The 27,992-nt window shown below is 37.7% G+C and overlaps 1 protein-coding gene across 1 annotated transcript in view; it reads left to right on the top strand.

Moving 5' to 3' along the window:
• The window catches only part of LOC150085660 (protein Skeletor, isoforms B/C-like), a 356,943-nt gene extending 331,335 nt beyond the window's left edge, over nt 1-25,608 (top strand). Inside the window, exons 11-13 of the mRNA XM_090373427.1 lie at nt 8,484-8,544; nt 17,427-17,590; nt 25,372-25,608. Coding sequence (XP_090229553.1) covers nt 8,484-8,544; nt 17,427-17,590; nt 25,372-25,518 — 372 coding nt within the window. The 3' untranslated portion in view covers nt 25,519-25,608. The remainder of the gene's footprint in view (nt 1-8,483; nt 8,545-17,426; nt 17,591-25,371) is intronic.
• Nucleotides 25,609-27,992: the final 2,384 nt, after the last annotated feature.

Below are 27,992 nucleotides of genomic sequence, written 5' to 3'. Positions count from 1 at the left end.
ATTCACTAATCCTGTTTCCCTTCTCTGTACAGCAGCTCTACATCCTTCTTGAAATGAGGCCTCCAGATCTGTATACAGTACTCAAGGTGTGGCCTGACCATTGCCAAGGGAATAATCACCTCCTTATCCCTGCTAGAAAAATTCCTGTATATCATTGACAAGACACAATGAGCTACTCTTGCAGCCCATCTGCACTGCACTGCACAGAGAACTTCATATCTGCCTGCACAATTACCTCCAGGTCCTTTTCATTCTCTACCACTGTCAGTGTAGTACCACAGAGTTGATACATTGCTCTGGGGTTACTATTTCCCATATGTAGTACTTTACATTTGTCAATGTTAAACTTCATTTGCCACCTCTCAGCCCATCTGCTCAACCTTTCCAGATGCTGTTGCAGCGGCATAGCATCAGTAGTATCCTTAACAACCCTGCCAACCTTTGTATCGTCTGCAAACTTGGACATTAAGCTTGATATACCATCATCAATATTATTTATAAATACAGAAAACACTAATGGACCCAACACTGAACCCTGAGGGACTCCACTAATAACATTAGTCCACGATGAGCAGTGTCCATTGATTACCACTCTGTCTTCTCCCCCTCAACCACCCCTTAATCCATAGCAGCAATTTTCCTCCAATGCCACACTGCCCCAATTTTTGCAGCATTCTTCCATGTGCAACAGTATCAAAAGCCTTTCTAAGATCCAATTGATATATAAAATCAGAGTTATTCCCTGCATCCAGTTCTTTTGTGACTGCATCATAGTATCCAATCAAATTAGTCAGGCAAGACTTTCCCTTAACAAAACCATGCTGTGTCCGAGCTATAAATGAAGTCTTGTCTAGATGATCCTGCAGTGCTTCTTTAACCAGTGCCTCCATTAATTTTCCTGGAACAGAAGTTAAACTCACAGTTAAACTCCTCCTTTGTTGAAATGAGGTCACATTTGCACATCCATCTCCAGTCTATGGGTACCTCTCATAATTATAGCTAAGGGTTTGCTTACTTCCTTTGCTGCCTCCTTTAATATAAATGGATAGATCCCATACATCCAGACTGCCTTTTTTATGTTTATCCTCAACAATCTCTCTTCCACTTTCCTCACAGTTATTACAAATTCATCTAGCTCACTGCCAGAGTTTACCTCACCTCTGGCATTCCCCTTCCTGAATAACTCCTCATGTGTGAATGTAGATGCAAAATACTCGTTTAGTTTGTTAGCCATGTGAGCAGGATCCTCAACTGTTGAACCATCAATATTCAATCAACTAATCTGATTCATCCCTTTCCTTCTAGAGTTTACATAGGTAAAGAACTCTTTTCTGTTTTTCTTTGCATCCTTTGCCAAGGATTTCTCATAATCTGCCTTTGCCTGTCTAATCTCCTTTGTGACTTGGCTACAGACCAGCTTATATCTATCATAGGCTTCCATGTCACCCATTAATTTATATGTATCCCATGCATTTTATTCTCTGCCATATGTCTCATTAGTTCATCGGACATCCATTTAGGCCTAAACCTTAAACAATATTTCTTAGTTGGTATGTAAAGCCTAGTAGCTTCCAAGATAAGTTCTTTGAATGCTTCCCATTTTGAATTTGCTGTTGGTAACATCAGTTGCTCCCACTGTATAGAATTTAAATACTGTCTCAGACCATTGTAGTCACCTTTACAAAAGCAAAAATCCTTCCCTTTACCCCTGATGGTAGTACCTCTTTGAGTAAATCCCACTTCAGCACACTGTGATCACTGCCACCTAGTGGTTCCTTTATCTGCAGATTCCATACTGGGGAACAGTATGGGAGAACAGATTGACAGGTCAATTGCTGAAGTGGATCATGTCAGTAGATAAACATAAGTGTGATGGCCATTATTCAGCAAGATCTCAATCAGATGTCCTCTTTGATCCATGCAATTAGATGCCCCACAATGGGTGATGCCCATTGAAGTCTCTCAAGAGACAGATGGGTGTTGGTACTTGTGCTATAAGATCTTCTAGTTCTTTTAGAGTGACGGGACTATTTGGTGGAAGATATACTGAAACTAGAATTAGTGTTATTCCAAGAGCCACACGCATAGCAACAGCTTCCAAGTTAGTCTACAGAGAGAAAGTCTAGAGGAAATTTTCCCATGTGTGGTTTTTGCAGTATTCCTGTCTTTGCTTTGCATTGAAGTTTTTGATTGAGTGAGTTACCTGTAGTGTTAAATTGGTTTCTTGTAAACAAGTGATCATATCTATTGATCAAGTCATAAGTTGCCAGTATTAGCATGCCTCTACAGTTCCATTGAAGTTTGTGATGCATTACATAGTTTTTGGAGTTTTGATCAGTTTGTTTGTAGCATTCAGTTTTTTGTCCATATTTTTTGGGAAGATGGATCGCTCTGTATCCATGTCTTCCTCTGCATGAAGACGAACATAGTTTCAGGTGCCTCCGTAGCCAGGAGTGGCAGTGCATAGCACACACTTCTTGATTAGACTGGGGTTCGAGCCCGTGACCACCAAATATGGAAAGGTCAGGGAATGACCACCGCATATCCCCGGAGCAATATGGCCTTTGTGATAATGCTCCTAAAAACCAAATAACAACATAGTTTCATCTGTTTCTGTCTTGTTGTCAACATCCATGGGGAATTGTTTCTTAGTCTGGACCTGTTCCATTGGTGCTGATTTTGTCTGCTTTTTTAGTAGTTGCAAGTATATTCAGTAGGACTGAAATTGGTGTATTGCTTCCTTGTTTGGCAGGTTGCGGCTTAGCATTAAGCATGGACCTGGCCCAACTGGCAAATGAAATGTTTGTAGGGGGCTGTTATGTCAGTCTGGGTGGCAATAGAAAGACTTTGTTGGGTTGCTTGTGCATATTAATTCCATGATTAATCCCATTAGCTTCCAAGACTACCCATTTAGAATTTGCTGTTGGTAACATCAGTTGGTCCGACGGTACACAATTGAAAAACTATCTAAAACCGCTGTAATCACCTTTACAAAAGCAAAAACCCTTCCTTTACCCTTGATGGTAGTTACCTCTTTAAGTAAATCTCACTTCAGCACACTGATCACTGGCACCTAGTGGTTCCTTCATCTGCAGATTCTTAATGCATGAAGAATCACTACTGATAATCAGATCAAGAGTATTACTCCCTCTAGTTGCCTCCTGGACATGCCGATGTAGAAAACAGTCATCCGATAAATCCACAAAAGCCTGGCTAGTGTGAGAGTGACCGGCTGACAAGTTCCAGTCAGAGTCTGGAAAGTTAAAATTCCCCATTACAGGACATTCTGATTTACTGGCCCACTATTTCTCTGCACAATTGTTTGTTGTACTCAGAGTCATTAGGTCTATAATGTAGCAAGTGCTTATGTCACACCAAACTGAATAAACATTGCACTGTCCACCAGTGTCAACTGGCTTCACTTCCTTGGATTTTGTGTGTTTCTTAACTAATAGCATAACCTCTTGCCTGTACACAGTGTACACCCCAAATTCCAATTCTGCACCATTTATATCTGTGACACCATGTCTGATATCCCAACAATATCTGCCTTCGAAGTATTGACCAGCACTTCATATTCATCAAATTTATTCACTATACTTCTAGCATTCGTGTATATGCAAGTATACATGAACTTGTTCTTTCTCTTAGTTACCCTAACACACACACAGCCCATGTATTTACTTGTTCCATGATGACTCCTAGCAGTCCTTGAAATCTCCCAGCACCTTTCCAGGCTGCTGCTCATTGTAACAGAAGCAGTGCGAGAATCACTTTCGCCTCTGTCTGCAGTTAATTTTGGTCTGTGAATCCCCCAAGCTAGCAGTTTTCCAACGCACATAACACTGCCTTCATAGCATCAGCAAATATTCTTACGACCTTTCTATTTAATTGTATCCCATCCCTGTAGAAACAGTCTCTCCTGATACAAGCACAGACCACGCTGAAAAAATTCTACCCCATGAGCCTTGCACAATATCTCCAGGGCCGAATTGATTGACAAGTCTCTCATCATATACTCCCTCCTATCGTATCTGTACAGAATTGCAGACACTTTCAGATTTAACCCTAACTCAAACATTTTTTCAACGTTGACCTGTACTTGTTAAGTAAATCTATAGATCTCTTACTCTTAAAGTCATTATATATAAAACAATATTAATTTTGTGCCCTTAAAAAAATTATATCTGCTCTACATCAACTTTTGCCCCTGGCAGACATACCCTGGTCCTATTCCACCTATCCTCTTTGCATAATATATTCCCATCTCCCTGACACTAGAGCCATCGACAATAACTAGCTCCAGCAGGACCAGCGCATTCTGCCTTGGAGATTGCTGCTGTGTTGCCTGATGCACAGGAGTGAGCTCTGGTATTGAGTTGGGCAGCTGAGAGCATGATAGGCCGTTATATTAATTTCTTCAAGGGCATCTACCCTACACCTCAAACTCTCATAGATGCCCATCAGAATGCTGAGTAGCTGCCTAAAGGCGCCTCCATAGCCAGGTGGGCAGGAGCAGCAGTGCGTAGCATGCTCTTCTTGATTAGACCGGGGTTCGAGCCCGTGCCCACCAAATACAGAGGATGCGGAAAGGTCAGGGAATGACCACTGCATATCCCCAGAGCAATATGGCCTTAGTTGCTAATGCTCCTAAAAACCAAATAACTAACAAACAAACAAACATAGCTGCCTAATTTCTTGACATACTCTGCACCTAGCCCACACAAAGACATCCTCCTTGGCTAGATCATGTCCTGTTCCAGAAAGTTCCGCAAACATTTCACACATTTTTTTCGATTGTGATGCATTGGAGAATCGTCCCCTTTGGTTCTCCCCCTAGCCACAGTGCTCGTTGCTTTGCTGCTCTAGTCTGGGTCATGATTCCATTTAAGTACAATTTAATTAACAATGAAATTTAATAAGATTAATAAATTTTATTTAATTAATTGATAATACTATACTAAGCTAACAGATTCCTAATATAGTACTATCAAGTTTGGGCTATACATTGTGCTATTCCGTATTGGTCTAATACTATAACAATGGCAGCAAGTTTCGAACAGTACAAGGCTCTACAGATACTAAATATTAATTTGCAAAATAGCTATCTCAATTCAAAAAATAAGGAGCATAAATAGGACTAAAAAGCTACTTCTAGAAAATAAATTAGTATGAAAATTAGGTCAATAAAATGACAAAAATATAGCTAAGACTTATCCGTTTGCCGGAGCTATAAAATCTTCTCCTCCATTGGGTTCATGATGTGAAAACATTTGAGGGCAGGACTCTGTCTCCAGGCATGTAGACTGCAGTTTCATCTTCACTTTTAGCACTCTCTGCTGCTACATACTCCAATATATGTAATCTGCCAATTCAATGCCCTCCAATATTAGTGGAGGGTATGGAATTGGCAGGTTATCTCCTTCTTGGACTGGTCTAATGGCAGTGGAATATTAGGATACACAATGCTCTTGTTACTCTTTGCATTATATCCCTCTACATTGACTAAGCAAAAGTAACAGTCAGTGGTTTGTAGGCTTCCACTAAATCATGGGAACTGCAAATGGCATAGCTTTCTTGTTACCATTTTTCCACAATCTCAATCCCTCAACATAGATCCTATTGTTTATCTTGGTCACAAAGTTGCCCTCCAAAATAAACACAATACTGTGCACATTTTTTACAAAGTCTAATATCTTGTCATTGCTCGAGGACTACATAACTTCCACAAATATTACAAAATAAGTCTGAATTATTCAAATACTTGTGCGAAGATATTTTACTCACTTTTCAGCACAACTTTAACATGATCTCAAAAATAACTGAGCTCACACTGATAAACACTACTCCGTGAAGCTAACAGGCCGCATTAATAGTGCAACCTCACAGAAAGAATTCTGACAGTACCATCTCCTTGCTCTCAAAAAATACATTGAGGATGACCATAATGTGTAAAGACATCTGTGCCTTTTTTTTTTTTTTTTGCCTCTGTGACAATATCATTTCCATCAGGAGCTTGAACCTTCTCTCGGTCATATCCATACACTCAAGACCCATTCTATTATTCATTATTATTATTATTTTTTAATTAAAAATGCACGATTCAAAGCTTGCTCAAACAGCTCAGATGAAACAAACACACTGCTTCAATATTTGAATGATGGCACAGACTTCACTGATATTAGCAGAGGCATACAATGCAAGAAAGCAAGCTTATGCAGCATCAACAAAAAAAAAAAAAAAAACACCTCCCATTTCACCCCTCCATTCATTCCAAATGCCTGGCCAGTTCAGCCTTAAATTTATTTAGGCTACCAACTTCCACAACAAAAGATGGAAGTCTGTTCCACCAATCAACTACTCACTGGCTAAAGGCAAATTTATGCACATCTATTCTACAACTGTCTTTCCTCAATTTGAAAACTGTGCCCTCTCAGGTTCTTAATCTGAGCAAGAGGAAGAATCCCATCAGCATTCAGCTTGCTCAACCCATTTAAGGCCTTATACACCTCAATCAGATCACCTCGCAGGTGCCTACACTCCAGTCACTGCAATTTGCAGAACTTTAGCCTTTCTTGCTAAGAGCACCCCTTTGTTCCCCTAACCAATCTTGTTGCCCTTCTTTGTACTCATTCTAGCAACTCTGCATCCTTCCTAGGCACCTCCGTGGGCAGGAGCAGCAGTGCATAGCACACACTTCTTTATTAGACCGGGGTTCGAGCCCATGACCACCAAATACGGAGGATGCAGAAAGGTCAGGGAATGACCACCACATATCCCCGGAGCAATATGGCCTTAGTTGCTAATGCTCCTAAACACCAAATAACAAACAAACATCCTTCCTAAAATGAGGCCTCCAGACCTGTACACAGTACTCTAGGTGTGGCCTGACCATTGCCTTGTATAACGGGATAATCACCTCCCTGTCCCTGCTAGCAAAATTCTTATATATCATTGACAAGATTCCATGACCTGCCCTGGCAGCCCCTCTGCACTGCTCAGCAAACTTCATATTTGACTGCACAATTATCCCCAGGTCTTTTTCACTTTCCCTGAGTGTAGTACCACACGGTTGTTATGTTTCTCTTCATTATTGCTACCCATATGCAGTACTTTGCATTTGGCAATGTTAAACTTCAGTTGCCACTTCTCAGCCTGTCTATCCAACATTTCCAGATCTTTTGCAGCAACATACTGTCATTACTCTGTTATTAACAACCCTGCCAAATTTTGTATCATATATGCAAACTTTAACATTAAGTTTGATATACCTTCATCAATATCATTGATAAATATTCAAAACAACAATGGGCCCAACACCAAACCCTGGGGAACTCCACTAATAACATTTGTCCACGAAGAGCAGTGTCCATTGATTACCACTCTCTGTCATCTCCCCACTCAACCATCCCTTTATCCTTTGTAGCAATTTACCCTTAATGCCATACCTCTCCAATTTGTACAGCAGTCTTCCATGTGCAACAGTATCAAAAGCTTTCCTGAAATCCAAGTATATGATATCAAAATTATTTTGGCGTTCAGTTCCTTTGTGACCACATCATAGTATCCAATCAAATTGGTCAGACAAGACCTCCCTTTAACAAACCCATGCTGTGTCTTAACTATTACTGCAGCCTTGTGTAGATGATCCTGCAACCAGTGATTCCATTATTTTACCCGGAACACAAGTTAAACTAAACTTGTGTTCAGGGAGACTGCTTATTTCTTCATTTAAAAGCAAAAAAAAAAAAATTTTCCTCTAAGTCCATTTAAAACCACTTTAGTTTTTTTTTTGCCATTATAGCATCAATCTCCATAAATGGTAGCAGGCATTCCATATGTTTCCATGGTTCATTTTCCAAGTATACAATTTATGTTTGCACATTGTTCAAATTTCATTATTTTCAGTATGTGCAACAAATGAAAGTGTTCACTAAAAGCAGCAGCATTCCACTAGACTGGTATATAATGAGTTAAAACTTGGTGTGCACATTCTCTAAAAGATGTCACTGTAATCCCCACTTACAAGCTTTTAGCTACCACTATGCATTCAAGAATTGTAAGATTGTACATTTTGATCAAACCTTGTATGTTGCCATTCTGAAAAAAAACAAAAAAAAAAAAAATTCACTTATTTAAATATTTATCAAAATTCTCTTTGTTTATACGTGCATTTAAGAGAATTTCAATAATATACTAATAAAAGCTATTACTAAATCTACATTTTCATCTGGGTTTCTTACATGAACACAATACCTTATTCTGATATCCTTGCTAATTCATAAAACTGAAAGGACTTAATGATATTTTTCCCCAATTAAATTTTAATTGGCTTTTGTTTGGTCTTGGTAGAACATTACACTCAAGATCAGTAAACAGTGAAGCACTACGTATATAATTTGTTATTTCTTGTGGAATCTTTTTTCTGTTGTTAGACTATTTCAGGAAAGTTAATAACTTTGTATGCATTGTTATTTTTCTAGAATCATAAGGTATATGCTGGAATAACAATAGACAGCAGTGGTAATTCAAAACCTACTGGAGGTGAGTTTCTCCTATTATTATCTACCTATACATTAAAAAAAGTTTTCCTTCTAGTGATATGTATTTGAGCCAATGGGAGAAGAGGGCAAGGCAATTACGTCACTACAATTGCAATTAATTAATTGTTGACAACTGCCTCCATAACATTCACCAACCTCGTGCATGTGATTCAGTGTCTAACATTTGATGTTCCATTGTAACATTTTTGTATATTAGTAATATCTGTAGTTTAGTATTTTGTAAATATTTTAAATATTTGTATAGTTTGTAAATATTTCAGTTAAATATTTTAGTCCTGCTCTTTCGGATGCAACAATATTCCTCTATTATGGAACCCGAAACAAAAAGCCTTTTCCTTAGTGACCTATGTAAATGCAGGTAAATAATTACATAGCGATATTGGCTGAAGTCCATTATAGTATACACTGGCAGGTACTTCAACGAAAGCGAGGAAGACTGATAATTGACAGGTGAAGGCACCTCCCTTTTCTTGTTTTGTGTCGTTGAGGGAGGGGGGCTTGCATCATGTGCCTATGCTAATGCTAAGCGTACACTTCAACAGAGGAGTCACAAACTCAAGCTGTGCATCTAGCTTAACTCTCTGCTGATGCACAATGTGGCAATGGTTTTAGTAATCTTCTTTATCTTCGCCTTCTTCCCACATTTATATGGGGTCAGCATTTCCATCCTTAATTCTTTTCCTCCCTATCCTGGGCTTCCTCTCTCCTCCCTCTTAAATCCTCTGCCACCTTGTCCTTCCATCTCAGCTTAGGTCTCCCCCTCTTCACCTCCAACTTTTTGCACCTCTTCCCCACATACTCCTCACTTCTTCGTTCCACATGTCCAAGCCACCTCAACCTAGATTCCTGCATTTTTTTTTTTTTTTTACTCAGAAGCCCACCTTAATCGTACCTCTGATGTAGTCATTTCTTATCCTGTCCCTCATCACACCACACATCCATCTTAGCATCTTCATCTCCACCTCTTCCATCTTCTTCTCCTGGGCCCTTGTAATCACCCATATCTCAGCACTGTACATCAATGCTGGTCTAACCACAGTTTAACATATGCCAAAAAAAAAAAAAAAAAAAAAAAATGGTTTTAGTAATAACAAATAATTTTTATTTTGAAATAAAAATATTTATTATCTTCAGAACCCCTGTTTTGGCACATTTCAGCAAAAAAAAAAAAAAAAAAAAGCCCTGGCCAGAAGTATGGACATTTGGCATTTCCACTCCCGAGTAAATATATTGCTTGCCAGGTAGTGGATGCCTGATGTGAAGCAAAGGAAGACAAATTTATTGTATGTTCAGCTCTGAAACATGTATTAACTGCGAAGGAGATCACTCCAGTGGTGGAAAGAAGGAAAAAGAGATACAAAGATTAAAGGAAGAATTAAACATATCATACCACATTAGAAGGCAATAAAAGTAGTGGAATCTGTAAATACTGATAAACCTTCATATGCACAGAAGGTTGTGGGGAGATGTTCTATTAGGACAAAGTGAAATGATCATTTGAGAATGGTCTTCCTGAAGTCATTTACACCCATCACACACTATTTATTAAGCCCAAAAACCTTCACAGAAAAAACAGTCAGCTGCAACTTCTATATCAGTACCTCTTTCTGCATCCCCTATACAAAAACCTGAAGTAACCCATGAAACCTAAGAAAAAATAGATGGTGGTAAAGGAGATACCAAAGGGTACTCTGTGGAGGAGGAAATGGACACAGAGCAGCATCCATACTTCCCCAAAAAAGAGGGGGGGGAAGTAAAATTTTACAGTAGAGTTGTCATGGATTCCAAATTATAAACCAGTTTGCTTTTGTTTGCAGGAATATATTTAAAGGCAAATGAAGACCCTATTTTGCATACCATTACCACTATCTGTAAGGATGGAACTGGACCTGCCCATGGGAGCCACTATCCGTGTAGCCAACCAGACCCCATTCCAATTTGTACTACTTTGAGGTACACCAACAATTGCAATTTGTGTTACAGTAGGACTTTTATTAACTGTGTGCTCTATTTCCCACCTGGAACTGACATCCTCCAGGCAAACCTAAACCTTCATGACCTTGTTGTGCAGTTGCCTTCCCCTCTTTTACTGCTAGAGGATTTCAGTGGATGTTGTTGTATTTGGGGGTTTGGCACCTTTTGGGCCATATTGTGCCTGTTCATGATTTACTTATACTAATTCTACATGTTATGATAATGAAATATTGCCTCTACTGATTTTAGCATTAGCAGAGTCATATGATGCAAGAAAGCAAGCTTATACAGCATCAGTAAAAAAAAAAAAAAAACTTCCCATTTCATCCATCAATTTGCTCCAAACATTTGTCCAATTCATCCTTGAATTTTTTTTAAGCAAGTTCCACAATGACAGATGGAAGTTCTACCATTCAATTATCCACTGGCTAAAGACAAATTTCTGCACATCTATTCTACAACTGTCTTTCCTCAATTTGAATTTTATGCCTCCCCCTCAGGTCATAATCCAAGCAAGAGGAAGAACCTTATCAGCATTGACCTGCTCAAACCATTCAAGGCCTTATACACCTCAATCAAATCAACTTGCAGATGAATTAATTACCACTCTCTTCCCACTCAACCATCCCTCTATCCATAGCAGCAACTTGCCCTTAATGCCACTCTTCCAATTTGTACAGCAGTCTTTTATGTGCAATAGTAACAAAAGCTTTTCTGAAATCCAAGTTTATGATATCAAAATTATTTTTTGCATCCAGTTCCTTTGTGACCATATCATAGTATCAAATTGGTCAGACAAATCTCCCTTTAACAAACCCATGCTGTGTCTGAAGTATAATAGCAGTCTTGTCTAGATGATCCTGCATTACTTCTTTAACCAGTAACTATTTTCCCTAGAACAGAAGTTAAAGTAACCTGGCTGTAATTACTCATGGCACCTGAGGATGCTCTCATAATTATGGCTAAGGGTTTGCTTACTCTGCTGTTTCTTTTAATATAATTGAATAAATTTCATCCACCCCTGGTCCCTTTCTTACATTTAACTTCAACAATTTCCCTTCCACTTTCCTCTGTTATTAAAAAATCATTTAGCTCCCTGTTGGAGTTAAATAAACCACTAGTCCCCACTTTCCTAAAGTGTTCCTCATGTCTGAATGTAGATGCAAAATATTCATCCAGTTTTTCAGCAACTTGAGCAGGATCATTAAACAGCTGAACCATTGACATCAAGTGGACTGATTTCATTCATCCCCTTCCTTCCAGTGTTTACATAAGTAAAGAAGTCTGTTGTTTTCCTTTGCATCCCTTGCCAAAAATTTCTTGTAATCTGCCATCGCTTGCCTACTCCTTTGTGACTTGATTACAGACTAGTTTATATCTGCCATAGGCTTCTGGCACCTATAATTTATATGCATCCCATGCATTTATCTTCTCTACCACAAGTCTCATTAGTTCATCTGACATCCATTTAGGCGTAAACCTTAATTGGTATAAAAAGCCTAGTAGTCTCCAAGATTAATTCCTTGATTGCTTCCCATTTAGAATTTGTTGTTGGTAACATCATCAGTTAATCCCATGGTATAGAATTTAAACTGTCTGAGCCCACTGTAGCCACCTTTACAAAAGTAAACACCCTTCCCTTTTCCCTTGATGATAGCTAGAGCCTTAAGTAAATCACATATCAATACACTGTGATCACTGCCAAGTAGTGGTTCTTTTACCTGCAGATTATTAATGCACAAATAATGGCTGCTGATAATCAGATCAAGATTATTACTCCCTCTGGTTGCCTCTCGAACATGCTGCTGTAGAAAACAGTCATCCAATAAAAAATCCACAAAAGTCTTGCTAATGTGTGCAAGTGACAAACCAATTTTCATTATCTGTAAAATTAAAATCTCCCATTATAATACATTATGATTTCTCTGCCCACTCAATTTCTCTATACAACTGTTCATTGTACTCATCTGAGTTGTTAAACCTATAATACACTCCTACTCTCATTTTTGCTTTTCCAGTGCTGATGTCATACCAAGCTGTCTTAACATTGTACTGGCCACCCACGTCAACTGGATGCACTGCTTTAGATTTTATGTGCTTCTTAATTTTTTTTTGCAGATTCCCTCACGTCTCTCAGTATATAGTCCCTCCTGTCGTTGACTTGGCACATTATAGCCTTAGATGCTAATGTGCCATAAAGTCCTTAAACAAACCAACCCTCCTATCATGTCTGGGCAGAATTACAATGTTAGAGAAAGTACTAGGGGTGATAATATTCAGATGACATCACAGCATTTAAAGTACAGGAACTATTGTCAGGAAGTGATCATGCAATTGTCAGCTGGAGAGGAAGAAAGATGTTTCCGTAGTTAAAGGCACAGCTTTTAACTGCAGAAGAGGGGACTTTGACAGTTTAAGGTGCTATATGGCATCTGAATTGGGCAGATTGCCGAGGGATGGCAAATACATTTGAATTATGGAATACTTTTAAAGCAAAAATCACAGAAGCCACGAACATGTGCATACCTTTAAGAAAATATTGCAGGAGGATGCCGAAATGGATAAATGCAGAGCTGTCTGGTCACAGAGCAGAAAAAGACAGCATGGGACAGTTACAGCAGTATAATGTACTGACACCTATAACAGGTACAAGTGGATCTGGAATAGTACCACAGATACAGTCAGGGAGGCCAAAGCTGTGTATGAGAAAGCATTGGCTAAGAGAGCAAAGAACGGGAACAAGGAATTTCACGTATGTGAATACAAGGAAGAAAAAACTAATTAGATTGGACCCTAGTGCACTGGGTGTATGGGAAAGCCTTAGACAACCCAGCTATGTTTCAGATGAATTGAACAGGTACTTTGCATCTCTCTTTACTGATGATAAATTCAAATTGAGGAAAGACAGTTGTAGAATAGATGTGTGGAAATTTGCCTTTAGCCAGCAAGTGGTTAGTTGCTGGAACAAACTTCCATCTGTCGTTGTGGAAGTTGATAGCTTAAATAAATTCAAGGGGATTCAATAAATTCAGTTTTTTTGTTTGATGCTACATAAGCTCACATGCCTCTATTACTATTACGAAAGACTCTTCATGCTGAGAAGAGGCTCTGCAAGTGAGGCCAAGCCATATGAAATTAGTACTGTCTTAATTACAGATGATTGTTTATTAGAAAAACTTGAGCATAAAGGCAAGTAAGGCTCCCGGAGTTGATGCTGTATACCTTGTAATTTTGAGGGATAGCATGAGGGAGTGTAATGAACCACTGAAGTTATTTATGAGGGCATCTTTGGACTCAGGGAAGTTTCCTTTGGATTGGAGAAGTGCCAATGTATCAGCAATACATAAGTCGTTCTAGGAGCGAAGTGGGTAACTAGAAACCAGTTAGTGCAACTTCCATGGTAGGAAAACTCTTAGAGGCAGTAATTAAGAGTGAAAGCTAGAGACATTTAGATAGATATGGCATTCTGAAGAACGCACAACATGATTTTGTTAAGGGTAAATCATGCCTAATTAACTTAGTAGGATACTTTGACAATTACTCATGAGCTGGATTTAAGGAATAATTTCGACATAATTCCTACACAAGTTTTTTCCTATTTCATATTCTATATATTGTAATGTATTATTTTCCTGCATAAGAAGTTTCCCAGGTAAAAAGCTTTCCTGCATAAAAAGAATGTGATAAAGAATACACAGTGTATTATTATAATGATAATTTACTTATTACTAAATTTTTTAAGTACAGAAATCTTTATTTTTAAATTTAAAAAAATATATTAAACATTTTGATATAATGGAAGTGACATACTGCAATTGTTCTCATTGATATCCATAACTGGATAGCATCAACCATGTGAAGCACAGTGAAGCATTTGCCATTAAGGTTTGATGGTTCTCTACATTTCTGAATTACTTAGTGCTGTGGTTCCCAAACTGTGCCCTACAGTTTCCAGGGGATCTGTGGATAATTTCTGTAATGCTACTTTGAATTTTACTTTCTTTTTAAAACAAAATCTAAATATCATTACAGACTGGACGTCACACCTGACATGAGAATACAGTTGTCTGTAATCACTCCTAATTTTAAAGGTCTTTGTGAGATGGGAAAAACACCATTCTTCACACTAGTACGATTGATAGTCTACTCAAATAGAGACAGTTTATTATTCAGTTATTTATCAGTCTGAAAAAGATTGTAAATATATAATAAATCACATCTGAGATATAAATTTTTAATTTTGAATACCCTCGTCCTGATGCCCCACATGTAAGTGAGCTAGGATGCAAGGATCAGTGGTTATTTTTCGTGAGCAAAAAAAAGTTTGGGAAACACTGACTTAGTGGATTGTTGCTGTGCTTTATTGTAACCTTTTAAGGTATGTTGAAAGCAGACTTTATTTCTGTAGATTACCATTAATGTTTTTGGTAATCCTTTAAAGAATAACCATATTGGCCCTAATAATTAGTCCTTCCTTGGCATTATTTTAATGCTACAAATATTAATTATACTGATTACATTATATTTTTATATTTCAAGTGTTATAGTTGGAAGTACTTAAAAATCATCTTTTATGTATGTGTATCGTTTCATTTTCCCTTTTAAGAGGTTTCCCCTCATAAAAAGTTCTAAACCTCCACTCCTTTGGAAAACTTCTTAATAGGGTTCTACTGTAGTTTATTTGGATTTTAGCAAAGCATTTGACTCTGTTCCTCACGAACGAGAGTTTACTGTATAAGCTTGAACAGGTTAGGATCACTGCTAAGATTCTAAGATGGATTGCTGGGTGGCTGCAGGGCAGAATGCAGAGGGTTGTGATTAATGTATATTGGTGAGGAGTGGGGTCCCTCAAGGATCGCTTCTTGGACCACTGTTGTCTCATTTTCATAAATGAGATTGATGAAGGGATAGAAGGTGGGATATAAAAATTTGCAGATTGTGTAAAGATTGACAGAGTCATTAACGATCAGTGCCAAGCAGTGCTCCTTCAGGATGACTTGAACAGACTTCAAAGATGGTCAGAGAGGTAGGAGCTATTTTTAATGCTGCTAAATGCAAGGTTTACAACTTAGGGACTAGCAACCCACAAATAAATTATACACTTCATGGGGTTGAATTAAAAACAGTAGGAGGAAAGGGATCTGGGAGTTACAGTACGGGCAGATATGAATGAAGTTTTCTGAATTCTGTAAACAGGCAACCAGGAAAGCCCGTGGTGTCCTAGCGATGATTTATCGAATGCTATCCTGTAGAGATAGGGAAGTAATAATACCATTGTATAAAGCAATTGTAAGACCACATTTGGAATACTGCATTCAAGTATAGACTTCATCTGAAAAAAAGACAGAGCATCTTGAAAGGCTCCAGAGACTGGCAACTTGAATGGTGAGATGGACAGGACTACCGAATGAAGAAAGACTACGATTAAGCAGGCTATAGAGCTTGGCAAATAGACACCTCAGAGGTGACCTGATTGAGGTTAATAAGGTTTGGAGAGGGATTAGTAAAAACGAATGAATGGAATTCTCACTGTTCTAAAGAATTCCAGAAGAAGGTTCATAAATTCAAATTACAGGACTTTAGGTTTAGATTAGATTGTAAGAAGTTTTCTTACAATCTAATTACTTCTTACAATTAGATTGTAAGAAGTTCCTCCCCCCAAACTAAGAATAGCTGGAATGAGTTATCCTCGTAGTTGTTGAGACTGACAGTTTGAATAATTCAAAGGTCAACTGGATAATACTTATCTGTGTGAGGTGGGAAGATTTGTGGGTTGGGTTTTTTTTTTTTTTTTTTTTGCCAGTTCAGCAAAAGCCCGAGGCATCCTTGCACTATATGGCAAATGCTTATTACTGGAAAACTAAGAGCATAACCCCCTCCTATCCTTACTGTACACATTGTAATCCCTATATTCAACTTCTGCATTCCTTATGTCTGTGATATCCCAACAAAGTCAGCATTTGATATCTTGACCAGCACTTCAAATCCATCAAATTTATTTACTATGCTCCTTGCATTGGTGTACATACACCTGTCCTTACTCTTAGTTACCCTAATGCAGACCACATATTATGACTCCCAGTAATCCTTGAAATCCCTGGCACCTTGCTTCCCCAGGCTGCACTTGTTCCAATAGAAGAATCGCACGAATCACCTCTGCCTGGAGCTGTCAATCCATGTATCTACTCCAAGCTAGCAGTTTTCCAACCTACCTGTCACTGTCTCGCTAGCATCAACAAATATTCGTGCACCCTTTCTATTTAAGGGAACCCTCATCCCTGTAGAAGCAGTCTCATCAACTTTTTACCCTTGTAGACATACCCTGGTACTATTCCACCTATCTTTTTTGCACACTATATTTCCCATTTCCCCGACAGTAGTCACTGATAAAAAAACTAGCTCCTGTGGGCCAGTGCATTCTGTCTGGGGTGTTGCCTGATGGGCCCTCCAATTTAAATCCTTCCAGGGTATCCACCCTGTTCTTCAAGCTCTCAGAAAGGCCCATAACAATGCAGAGTTCACACCTATTATCCTCATACCCTTTACATAGAGCACATACAAAGACATTACCCAGTGGACTTTTACTACATCTGCACCCAGACCAGAGCTCTTCAAATGAATGATAAACAGCAACCCCACTAGTCATGAGATGGTGGGTGAGAGGAAAGTAAGTTTATTTTGAATGCAAGTGTATCAATTAATATTTTTAAGTAATTTCCTGTGCTGCTAATAATTTAGCTTAAAATGAAATATGAAAAAGTGTAATAAACATTAAGTAAAAAAGGGCTGTACTAAACTTTATGGAATATAATAACATAATGGAATTGACATCTTTCATGACTTATCAAAATCTCATATCAAACCAAATAAATGAATATTTAATTGCAGTTGGACACTTCTGTGAATGGAAGCATAAAACAGTCGATAAATCAGCTGAAGCAATGACCTTTGAAGAATATAAAAATACACTGCAACTTAAATGTAAGGATGGCAAAGCTGGCCAGTTTTTCTGGACTCCAGATGAAGATACTCCAAATCTTGTATATTATCAGGTTGGTTGTTCTGTTTTTTTTTTAACCGCAAATTCAATTAATATTAAATTTATAATAAGTCACACTAAAATAAGATGTATAGGGTGGCTAAAATTGAGCAGCACAAAGTTAAAGGCCTGTGAATGGAAAATGGCTAATCAAGAGCTGCAATTTAAAAATGGACAATAGTCAATGCAGAGTATGATAAAGAGGAAAATGGCATTTAATGAAAGAATTATGCCAATAACATATCTCTGGAGATAAGATTGCCCATATCCTGAATGTATTTTCAATCAGTCTCTGTTAACTTTATCTCATTATTTAAGGATAAAGTAAATACAAGTGATCTTTATATTATCTGAGTAAAATTCAACTATATCAAATTTTAAAAAAATAATAAAATCTTGTTTATACTCTAGCATGACCACCAGGTCAGAGAATTTTACTAAATATCATTAACAACTTGTATTTATGATTTATTGTAATCACACAGGCTTGAACCATGGTCCATTCAAAGGACACATGCTGCTACACTCATTTCTGACCACTTGGTTATATCAGGCCTAACATCACAAGATAAAGTGTTTACATACTACACATCCTACAATAACATAAGAATGATATGTCTTGGCCAAAGGAACCATTGTGTTACCAAGCTACACAACATACAAATCCCGGGAAGATGTTGCAAAAGAGTAATAACAAACACACAGAAATTCACTGTGTAACTGTATTGAAAGATCATTACACTAGCATTAGTAGTGGCATATGATACCTTAAAGCTAGCTTATACAGCATCAACCAAAAAAAAAAAAAAACCACCCAATTTCACCTATCCATTCCCTCCAGAAGTTTGTATAGTCTCCTTGAATTTATTTAAGCTATCCACTTCCACAATGACAGATGGAAGTTTGTTGCAGCAATCAACCACTCGCTGGCTAAAAGCAAACTTTTCTCAATTTGAATTTATTCCCCACCTTATGTGTCTCATATGAGCAAGGGGGGGGGGGGGGGGTCACCCAACTTTCACTTGGTCACAAGCCTGCAACATGTTAGAATTTGTATGAACATGTCTTGACACTCCAGATAATGTTTGTAATTTGTTAAGGCAAATATTGCCTTCAAAACAACATCGCTCCGAAGTTTGCTAGGGTCAATTTAAATCAAAAAATTTCGGGCATAAAACAACTAGCACTTGCTACATCGCATAATATCATTAAACTTACCTTAAAATCTCAATATACTAATAAACAAAAATACCTTTCCCAAGTTAGGAATCTTCGCGGTAAATTAAAAAATTATCTACATCCTAACGATTGGTCTGTATTGAAGACCTCCATAGATGGGAAGCACAGGCCTCGGATATAAAAAAAAACAGACACGTTAACAAATTACAAACATTATCGGGAGGGTCAAGACACGTTCATACGAATTATAACATATTGTTGCAGGCTTGCAACAAAGTGCATACAAGATGGGTGAAGATCCCTTCGCCCAGCATTCAATGAACTGACATAACAGGTTACAAATCTTTCCTCTTATATGCTATCGCAGGACCAGATTTCACTTTTATCCAAAGGATTAAATTATAATTTACCACATAGAAAACTACCTAAAAAACAGTGCATAATTGATATTGAACTCTAATGTTCCACAAAAAGATTTATTTATTCAACAAATTAGTGGTGAATAACATAAAAGAAACGCGACTTTCTAAATTGAATACACATGACAGTTCAGCTTTACGTGAACTTCAGAAAAATAATGACATTATTATACGGAGGGGCAGATAAAGGAGATACAGTGGTAATACTCGATAATTATATTAATAACTTAGAATCAGTTGTTTCAGATACCTCCACTTATATTGAAGTGGACCCGGCACTATTTACCAATTTAGTCAATCAATACGAAAAAATTACTACATTGCTATGGCGCAGTTAAAGGAATTGAAGGCCAGAACATACAATATCCTTCCACTTTTCAGTCAGGTAAAATTACACAAGACTGGATTTCCTATTTGGCCTATTGTTTCCTACAGAAACTCTGCATTTTCATGTTTAGCTACACATGTATATAGCATTATAAAACCCTTTAGATAGGTGATACAATTTGGGATTAAGAACTACGATACATTATTTAATAACCTTAAAGATCGAAGACTTGGCTATAATGACAATTTATTCTCACTAGATGTTACCTCTTTATATACAAATATAAATGTTGAATACACATTATATATTATTTGGGATATGTTAAATAAAAACTCTATACCGATCAATTATACAAAGCTTCCTATTAAGGAAATTTTTCACTTAATTAAGCTGTTAGTTGAGGCCAGCCAACTATATCAGCTTTTGAGACAAAGTGTACAAACAAATTTTTGGTTTGCCAATGGGATTGAGCATATACATTTGACGCCTTTTCAACCCCGTATCACATACTATGGGGAGGTATTTAGACTATGTTCTAGTTATTACTGATAATAGTACTATCCAAGACATTTTACATTCATTTAATAATATTCATTCTAGGCTCAAATTTACATTGGAAAGATACGGATACAAAGTCATTAAATTTTCTAAATTTAAAGCTTACTCGGGACTCGAATAAAATCCAATTTAACATCTATCGAAAACCTACAAACACCAGTATGCTTCTACATTATAACAGCTATCACCCGTTCACCTACAAAAGATAGATTATCTTTAATCAATTTCTAAATGCCTACAAATATTCAATAACTGAATCTGCTTTGTTCTCAGAAATACAAATATTAACCAGCAGATTCTAAAACTGGGGTTATCCCCTTGCTACAATAAACCAAATTAGGGTACAAGCTAAGGATAGGATACAAAATACTACACCAACCAACAATAGTAATATCAAAAAATTACTTTATTTCTGTCCCATATGTTGAACAATGGCACAAACAGCTTAACAGATTCTTGAAAGATACCAAATTTAAAATTGTGGCCAGGCCAATACAGAAATTACACACTATACTGAACAATCGCTCAGTTCTTTCCTCGTTCTCAACACAAATTAATGACCTAGTATACATTTCTTGCGGTGATTGCGACACGTATTATCAGGGTTCGACGCATTTTCTTTTGAATGTTCGTGTTAATCAACATGCCGCCTCAGTTCGTGCTTCTCATTCAGCAGCATCAGAATTAGCCTTTCACGCCGTTAACGAAAAACACTTATTTAACGAGGTCAAAATACTTAGTGTCCAACACGACTATTAATTGCAGAAACCATAGCAATTAAATTACACAAAACTTTTTTAAAGTTCATCGGCCACATCTCATCTCCAATTTGTGAGTGTAAAAGCACATGCACGAAGACAAATACTCACCCCTATTCGGTAATTTTCATTCCTTTGTTGTTTCGACCTCATGTTGATCACAACATAGGATCTAAAAGTGTTGTGAGCTTCGGGAAGGAAAATAGTTTTGCAATTTTTTTTGTTAAATTCGTTTAATTAATTTTCTTATTTTTAATTGCGTTAAATTGATTTTTAATTATTTGTTACTCTAATGCAAGTTTTTTAGATTTTTCCATTTTAATTTCTAGAGAGTATCATACGGAAGTGTTCTGTGTACTATATTGAGGTAAACTCTTATTATTTTAGAAAAATTGATATCAACATAGAACGTATTGAGCATTACAGCTCTGGTTCATACTTTCTAGAGTTTACATAAGTAAAGAAGTCTACTGTTTTTCTTTGCATTTTTTGCCCAAGATTTCTCGTAATCTGCCTTTGCTTGTCTAACATCCTTTGTGACTACCTTATCTACCATAGGCATCTGTGTCTCCTAATAATTTTTATGCGTGTCATGCATTTTTATTCTCTGCCACCCATTTAAGCCTCAACCTTGAACAGTATTTCTTAATTGGTATGAAAAGCCTAGTAGCTTCCCATTTAGAATTTGTTGTTTGTAACATCCTCAGTTGGTCTCACTGTATAAAATTTCTGAGATCACTGTAGTCACCTTTACGAAAGCAAAATCCCTTTCCTTTACTCCTGGTGGTAGTTACATCTTTAAGTAAATCCTACATCAGTACATTGTGATCCCTGCCACCTAGTGGTTCCTTTATCTGCAGATTCTTAATGGATGAAGAATCACTGCTGATAATCAGATCAAGAGTATTACTCCCTGTGGTTGCCTCTCGAACATGCTGCTGTAGAAAACAATCTTCCAGTAAATCCACAAAAGTAGTGCTAGTGTACGAGTGACCAACCTACTAGTTCTAGCCTATATCTGGGATGTTAAAAAATTCATTATAAGACAATCTGATTTACTGGTCCACTATTACTCTGTACAGTTGTTCATTGTACTCATCAGTCGTTAGGCCTATAGCACACTCCTACTCTCAACAAAGACAAATCGGAATCACACAGCATTGCAAGGTCTGAAATGCCTTCATCATGCAGTAGAGTACGTTGAACGGGAGGTTGCGTGAACAGCAATCCCGCTGGAAGTCAGCATTTGCAAACTGGTTCCCGAGGCAGTAGGATGGACGAGTATTCAAACATTGAACTGGCCGACATGCACCTCGCGTATGGAGCTGCGGACTGTAACGGGCACACCACTCTGCGCTTGTACCAGGAACGTTTCCCGCACAGGCGTGCTCCTCATCATACAATTTTTACACGTGTGCACAGAAGGTTATGTGAGACTGGTTGTTTCACGAGAGGTACCATGAATCGAGAGCGAATGACGAGGATGCCAGACAATGAGGAGAATGTCCTACGTCTTGCAGAAGGCAATCAGAGTATGAGTACTTGAGTGATAGGCCAACGATTGGGTATTTCCCAATCCACTGTATGGAGGATACTGTCAACAAACCAAATGAGTTCATACCATCTGCAACGCGTCCAATCATTGGAGCCTGGGGATTATCCACTCCGGAGGACTTTTGCTACTTGGTTTCTTCAACAGAGTGCGGCAGACAGCGCATTTGCTGCATCCATATTGTTCACGGATGAGGCAAGTTTCACAAGAGATGGAACCTTCAATCAACATAACGCCCATTTGTGGGCTTTGGAGAACCCCCATGGTACGCAAAAACGTGCAACTCAACGCCGTTTCTCTGTCAATGTTTGGGCCGGCATTGGTGGAAACCACCTCATTGGACCGTACCTTCTGCCCCCTCGTCTGGACGGTAGGGCATACTTGATCTTTCTACAGCAAGTCCTGCCCGAACTTATTGAAGAAGCACATGTTTCTCAGTTGTTGCGCCGCTCAATGTGGTTCCAGCATGATGGGGCTCCCCCACATTACACCAATGACGTCTGCCAACACCTAAACATTACATTTGGATAGCATTGGATAGGTCGTGGTGGTACGGTTCATTGGCCTGCTAGATCGCCAGACCTATCATACCTGGACTTCTTCTGCTGGGGTCAAATGAAGACATTGGTGTACGAGATCCCCATTGATTCAGTTGAAGACCTCTCTCACATCTCTGTAGCTGCCGGGGAGATTCAAGACATACCGGGAATCTTCCAGAACGTTAGGGATTCCATGCGGCGACACCGTGAAGCCTGTGTAACTGCTTCTGGTCAAACTCCTTCTGTAGCATGGCTTTTTGCCAATGTAAAACGTCATTAAAATGATTTCTGTTACACTAACGAGTTGCTGTTTCTGTTCTTTTTCTTTGCTTCTTTGTTCACGCAACCTCCCGCATGATGAAGGCATTTTGGACCCTGCAATGCTATGTGATTCCGATTCGTCTTTGTGCCCCCTACACCTCCTACATGTGTGTATATATATATATATATATATATACACACACACACACACACACATATATATATATTTTGTGTGTCATGCAATAGTGCTACAAAGGACTGCTGAAATGCCAAGAATGACTTATTTCATCCTTCCTTGTGCACTTCTTAATACTGAAAATTTTTTTTCTCCCTCTTTTTTTTTTTTTTTTTTTTTTTTCAAAATCAGTTGCTTTCATTTTGGTTCAAAAATATTTGATATTGGATGAATTGGATCCCCAAATATGATAACATTTAAGTTAAATAAAGTTAAACTTATGCTTCTGAAAACTCTGTTGGTTCCTTGATATGTATATTATATGGAGTTCAAGCTAGCCAACTTGACTGCTATAAGAAAACACACTTTGGCCTTTGGGTTCATGAAACAAAGTAAGCTGGTCACCAAACTAAGTCCACAATTTACCAAATCTATTCAGAAAAAAATCATATAGCTTCTGCAAAAAATGTAAATATTTCAAGGGGTAACACTTCATTTGAATCATATCAGCCTACAACTCACCTCAGTGGTACATTAATTATGCCAGTGATGTACCGATGTTTAAATAGTAGATCTGCTTCAACATTGTCTGTGAATGCAATTTAACTTTTTTTTTAAGTGTATATAAAGTTTTGCTGAAAACTTTGCTTTGACACTCATGACATTGTTTCTGTACTTGTCCCTTATTAGTCTTTTGTAATTGTGATTGACAAGGAAGGCAACCTTTACTAATTTATTGACAGGGTGGTGTTCTTTCTTGTATTCGTCAACTGTTGACAATGCAAGTTGCAGAAAACAATTTATTTTCCATGAAAATTTGTTTAATAAACTTTAAGATCTTCTTCCATTAATCTTTATTGCTGACTTAGCAATGATGGCAAACTATTCTCCAGCTGTTTATAATGGCCATATGCTATAAGAAAAAATTCAGATTAATATTTTTTGGGAAAAGAAAAAAGTAGTGTTTTTGCAAAACAACGGCAAAGAATGGTTCAAAATAGAGTCAAAACAAAACTAATTCTCCATCATAAATCCTGAGAGTTGGCAGCTATGTGTATTGAACAGTTTGACATTGTACATGTGTACCATTTGGAGTCTAAATAAATGTTGCAAAGCTGTATATTCCTACCTTCCACCCCTGCACACATTGCCTGACTACAACCCATTCTAAGTTTCAGCTCTGTACTTTTAGCACATTTTCTATCTAGAGTCCTTTAACATGACACAGTTTAATTATAACCACTTTGTTCATATATTTTTTAAATACTTCAAAGAACTTGATTTAAATCTTACATTATAGAATTAAATATTTACTGATTAAAGGTCAAACTTTGACACTAGCTCTAAGAAATTATTGAAAACTAAAAACTGTATTTTCTCAAAAGGTGAGTTATTTTCAAATATTGAGATTGCATTAAGAATATATTTGTTTATCCATCTCTAATGCAGAATTAGAGAAGTTGCTTTACAAGTTGTAATTTAGTATTAAGAGTACATTGCAGTAAAAATGCTCACTTTCTTAAAATTTCCTTTGACACTTACTATTGTAGGTGGGTAGGTTCCCAAAACTTTCTTAATCCAGCCCTGGTTTTTGCCAGGGACCACCCACACTGACAGCCACCTTATAAATTTCCCTAAAATGAATTAAAATGTTAGATTAAATGCCAGTTGACAAAATAATACAAACCAAAGACCTGTGTAACCATTTAAATTAAGTATTCTTTGAACAGACTAATGCACCGATAAAGAAAAAACAATGCTTGGAACCATCGACTTTTTATTATTATGGTGCCTAACCTGAATACTTGACTAATCATATGACAAAAAAGGAAAATTAGTTTTTGTTGTGAGATCTGTCTCAGATGTCACAAGGCTCCAATTGTAAAAAATACTGGCACTTCTGGCCATCTCAAATGTACTGCTTGTCAGATGAGCAAAAGTGATTTTTTATATTTTACGTACTTTGTAATTACTACAATGATTTACTCAAATATTGGGTGATTAATGTGTTTTCTTATTTTGCAGTGCTTCACTCACAGAAATCTGGGATGGAAAATTCACGTTGTTAATGCTGGTTCCATAGCACAGTTTGCTGTTAATGCCGCATCAGTGTTACTTCACATCTTTATTACAAATCTGGGTGTGTTGATTGCTGTAATAATTTTACAGTAAGTTACAAGGCATAATTATTACTGTATAGGTTGAAATTATGTAAGGTACTGGATGAAAAGTTAGAAAAGTGTTAACTTAATTTCAAAACTTGGTCTTTACCTAGCAACTTGTTAATATTCAGAGGATCTTATAACAATGTCAGTTTAACCACCAAAAGAAAAGGTGGTTTATGTCTGAGACTTTTTTTTTAAATGAACACTATTATACCACGTGCTAATGAGAATTATATTAGAATTATCATACCTGGGAAGGATGAATATTGCTGCTTAAGCTAAGTAAAATTCAAATAAAATCCAGACAAGAAGTTAGTTTAAAACAGTAAGTACCAATATACTTCCAGTAATGAAAAAACATGACTTCCCATTTTAAGAATGAGTTCTCACAGTGAAAATGTTAAAAAAAAAAAAAAATTAAATCAAAGATAAGGAATCCATTTGTGTAAACATCAATGGACATTTCTATATAATCTGCTTCAGAAAAAAATGAAAAATTAACTAAGGGAACATGGAAACAGTTCAAAAATGGTTTTATTTTTATTCAAAGTAGTCACCATCTGATTGAATGCACTTATTTATTAAACCATTCTAAAAGTTTCTGAAAAGACATCAAAAGAGATGTTCAGTTCTTCATGTCCTCAACATCCTAAAATCTTTCCTTTGAGAAAGAGGAAGAAGTCTGCTGGTGCTAGATTGAAAGAGTAGGATGACTGGTTGATCTGTACAATGCCATATTTCATCAGAAATATCTTCACAACAAGTGAAGAATGGGCAGAGTCTTTGTCATACAACAAGAACTAGCTTTCTTTCTCTCAAAATTGCAGCCAGACCCAGGAAATGTGCTTCAACAGCCATTAAAGCGTCTGTACATAGAAATCAGCATTAACTTTCCCCTTCAGGTACACATTCCTTGTAAATTTCACCCTGTCCATTGAAACACAGGATCAGCATTAGCATTAGTAGAGGCATATGATGCAAGCTTATTCAGCATCAGCCAAAAAAAAAAAAAAAAACAACCACTACACCCATTTCACCCCTCCGTTCGTTCGAAATACCTGTCCAGCTGAGCCTTAAATTTATTTAGGCTATCAACTTCAACAACAAGCGATGGGAGTCTATTCCACAAACCAACTGCCCGCTGGCTAAAGGCAAATTTCCGCACATCTATCCGACATCCGTCCTTCCTCAATTTGAATTTATGCCCTCTCAGGTGATTATTCTGAGCAAGAGGAAGAATCCCATAGGCACTGAGCATGCTCAAGCCATTCAAAGCCTTATACACCTCTATCAGATCACCTCGCCGATGCCTAGTCTCCAGGCTCTGTAATTTGCAAAACTTAAGCCTTTCTTCGTAAGAGCAACCCTTTGTTCCATTCACTAATCTTGTTGCCCTTCTCTGTACTCGTTCGAGCAGCTCTATATCCTTCTTGAAATGAGGCCTCCAGACCTGTATACAGTACTCAAGGTGTGGTCTGACCAATGCCTTATACAAGGGAATAATCACATCCTTATCCCTGCTAGAAAAATTCCTGTATATCATTGACAAGACACCATGAGCTACTCTTGCAGCTCGTCTGCACTGCTCAGAGAACTTCATATCTGCCTGCACAATTACCCCCAGGTCCTTTTCATTCTCTACCACTGTCAGCGTAGTACCACAGAGTTGATACGTTGATCTGGGGTTACTGTTTCCCATATGTAGTACTTTACATTTGTCAATGTTAAACTTCATTTGCCACCTCTCAGCCCATCTGCTCAACCTTTCCAGATCCTGTTGCAGCAGCATAGTATCAGTAGTGTCCTTAACAACCCTGCCAACCTTGGTATCGTCTGCAAACTTGGACATTAAGCCTGATACACCATCATCAATATCATTTATAAATACAGAAAACAACAATGGACCCAACACTGAACCCTGAGGAACTCCACTAATAACATTAGTCCACGTTGAGCAGTGTCCACTGATTACCACTCTCTGTCTTCTGCCACTCAACCATCCCCTTATCCATAGCAGCAATTTGCCTCCAATGCCACACTTCTCCAATTTGTGCAGCAGTCTTCCATGCGCAACAGTATCAAAAGCCTTTCTAAGATCCAAATATATAATATCAAAGTTATTCCCTGCATCCAGTTCTTTTGTGACTACATCAGAGTATCCAATCAAATTGGTCACACAAGACCTGCCCTTAACAAAACCAAGCTGTGTCTGAGCTATAACTGAATTCTTGTCCAGATGATCCTGCAGTGCTTCTTTAACCAGTGCCTCCATTAATTTTCCTGGAACCGAAGTTAAACTAACAGGTCTATAATTACTTGTGTCACCTTTGATCCTCCTTTGTGAATTGGGGTTACATTTGCACATCTCCAGTCCATGGGTACCTCCCCTCAGTCCAAAGAAGCTCTCATAATTATGGCTAGGGGTTTGCTTACTTCCTTTGCTGCCTCCTTTAATATAACTGGATAGATCCCATCCACCCC

Source organism: Mastigoproctus giganteus, chromosome 5 (assembly GCF_048544385.1).
Source record: "Mastigoproctus giganteus isolate SK-2022 chromosome 5, ASM4854438v1, whole genome shotgun sequence".
Lineage (NCBI taxonomy): Eukaryota > Metazoa > Arthropoda > Arachnida > Uropygi > Thelyphonidae > Mastigoproctus > Mastigoproctus giganteus.
This window is presented reverse-complemented; position numbering and strand designations above follow the sequence as displayed.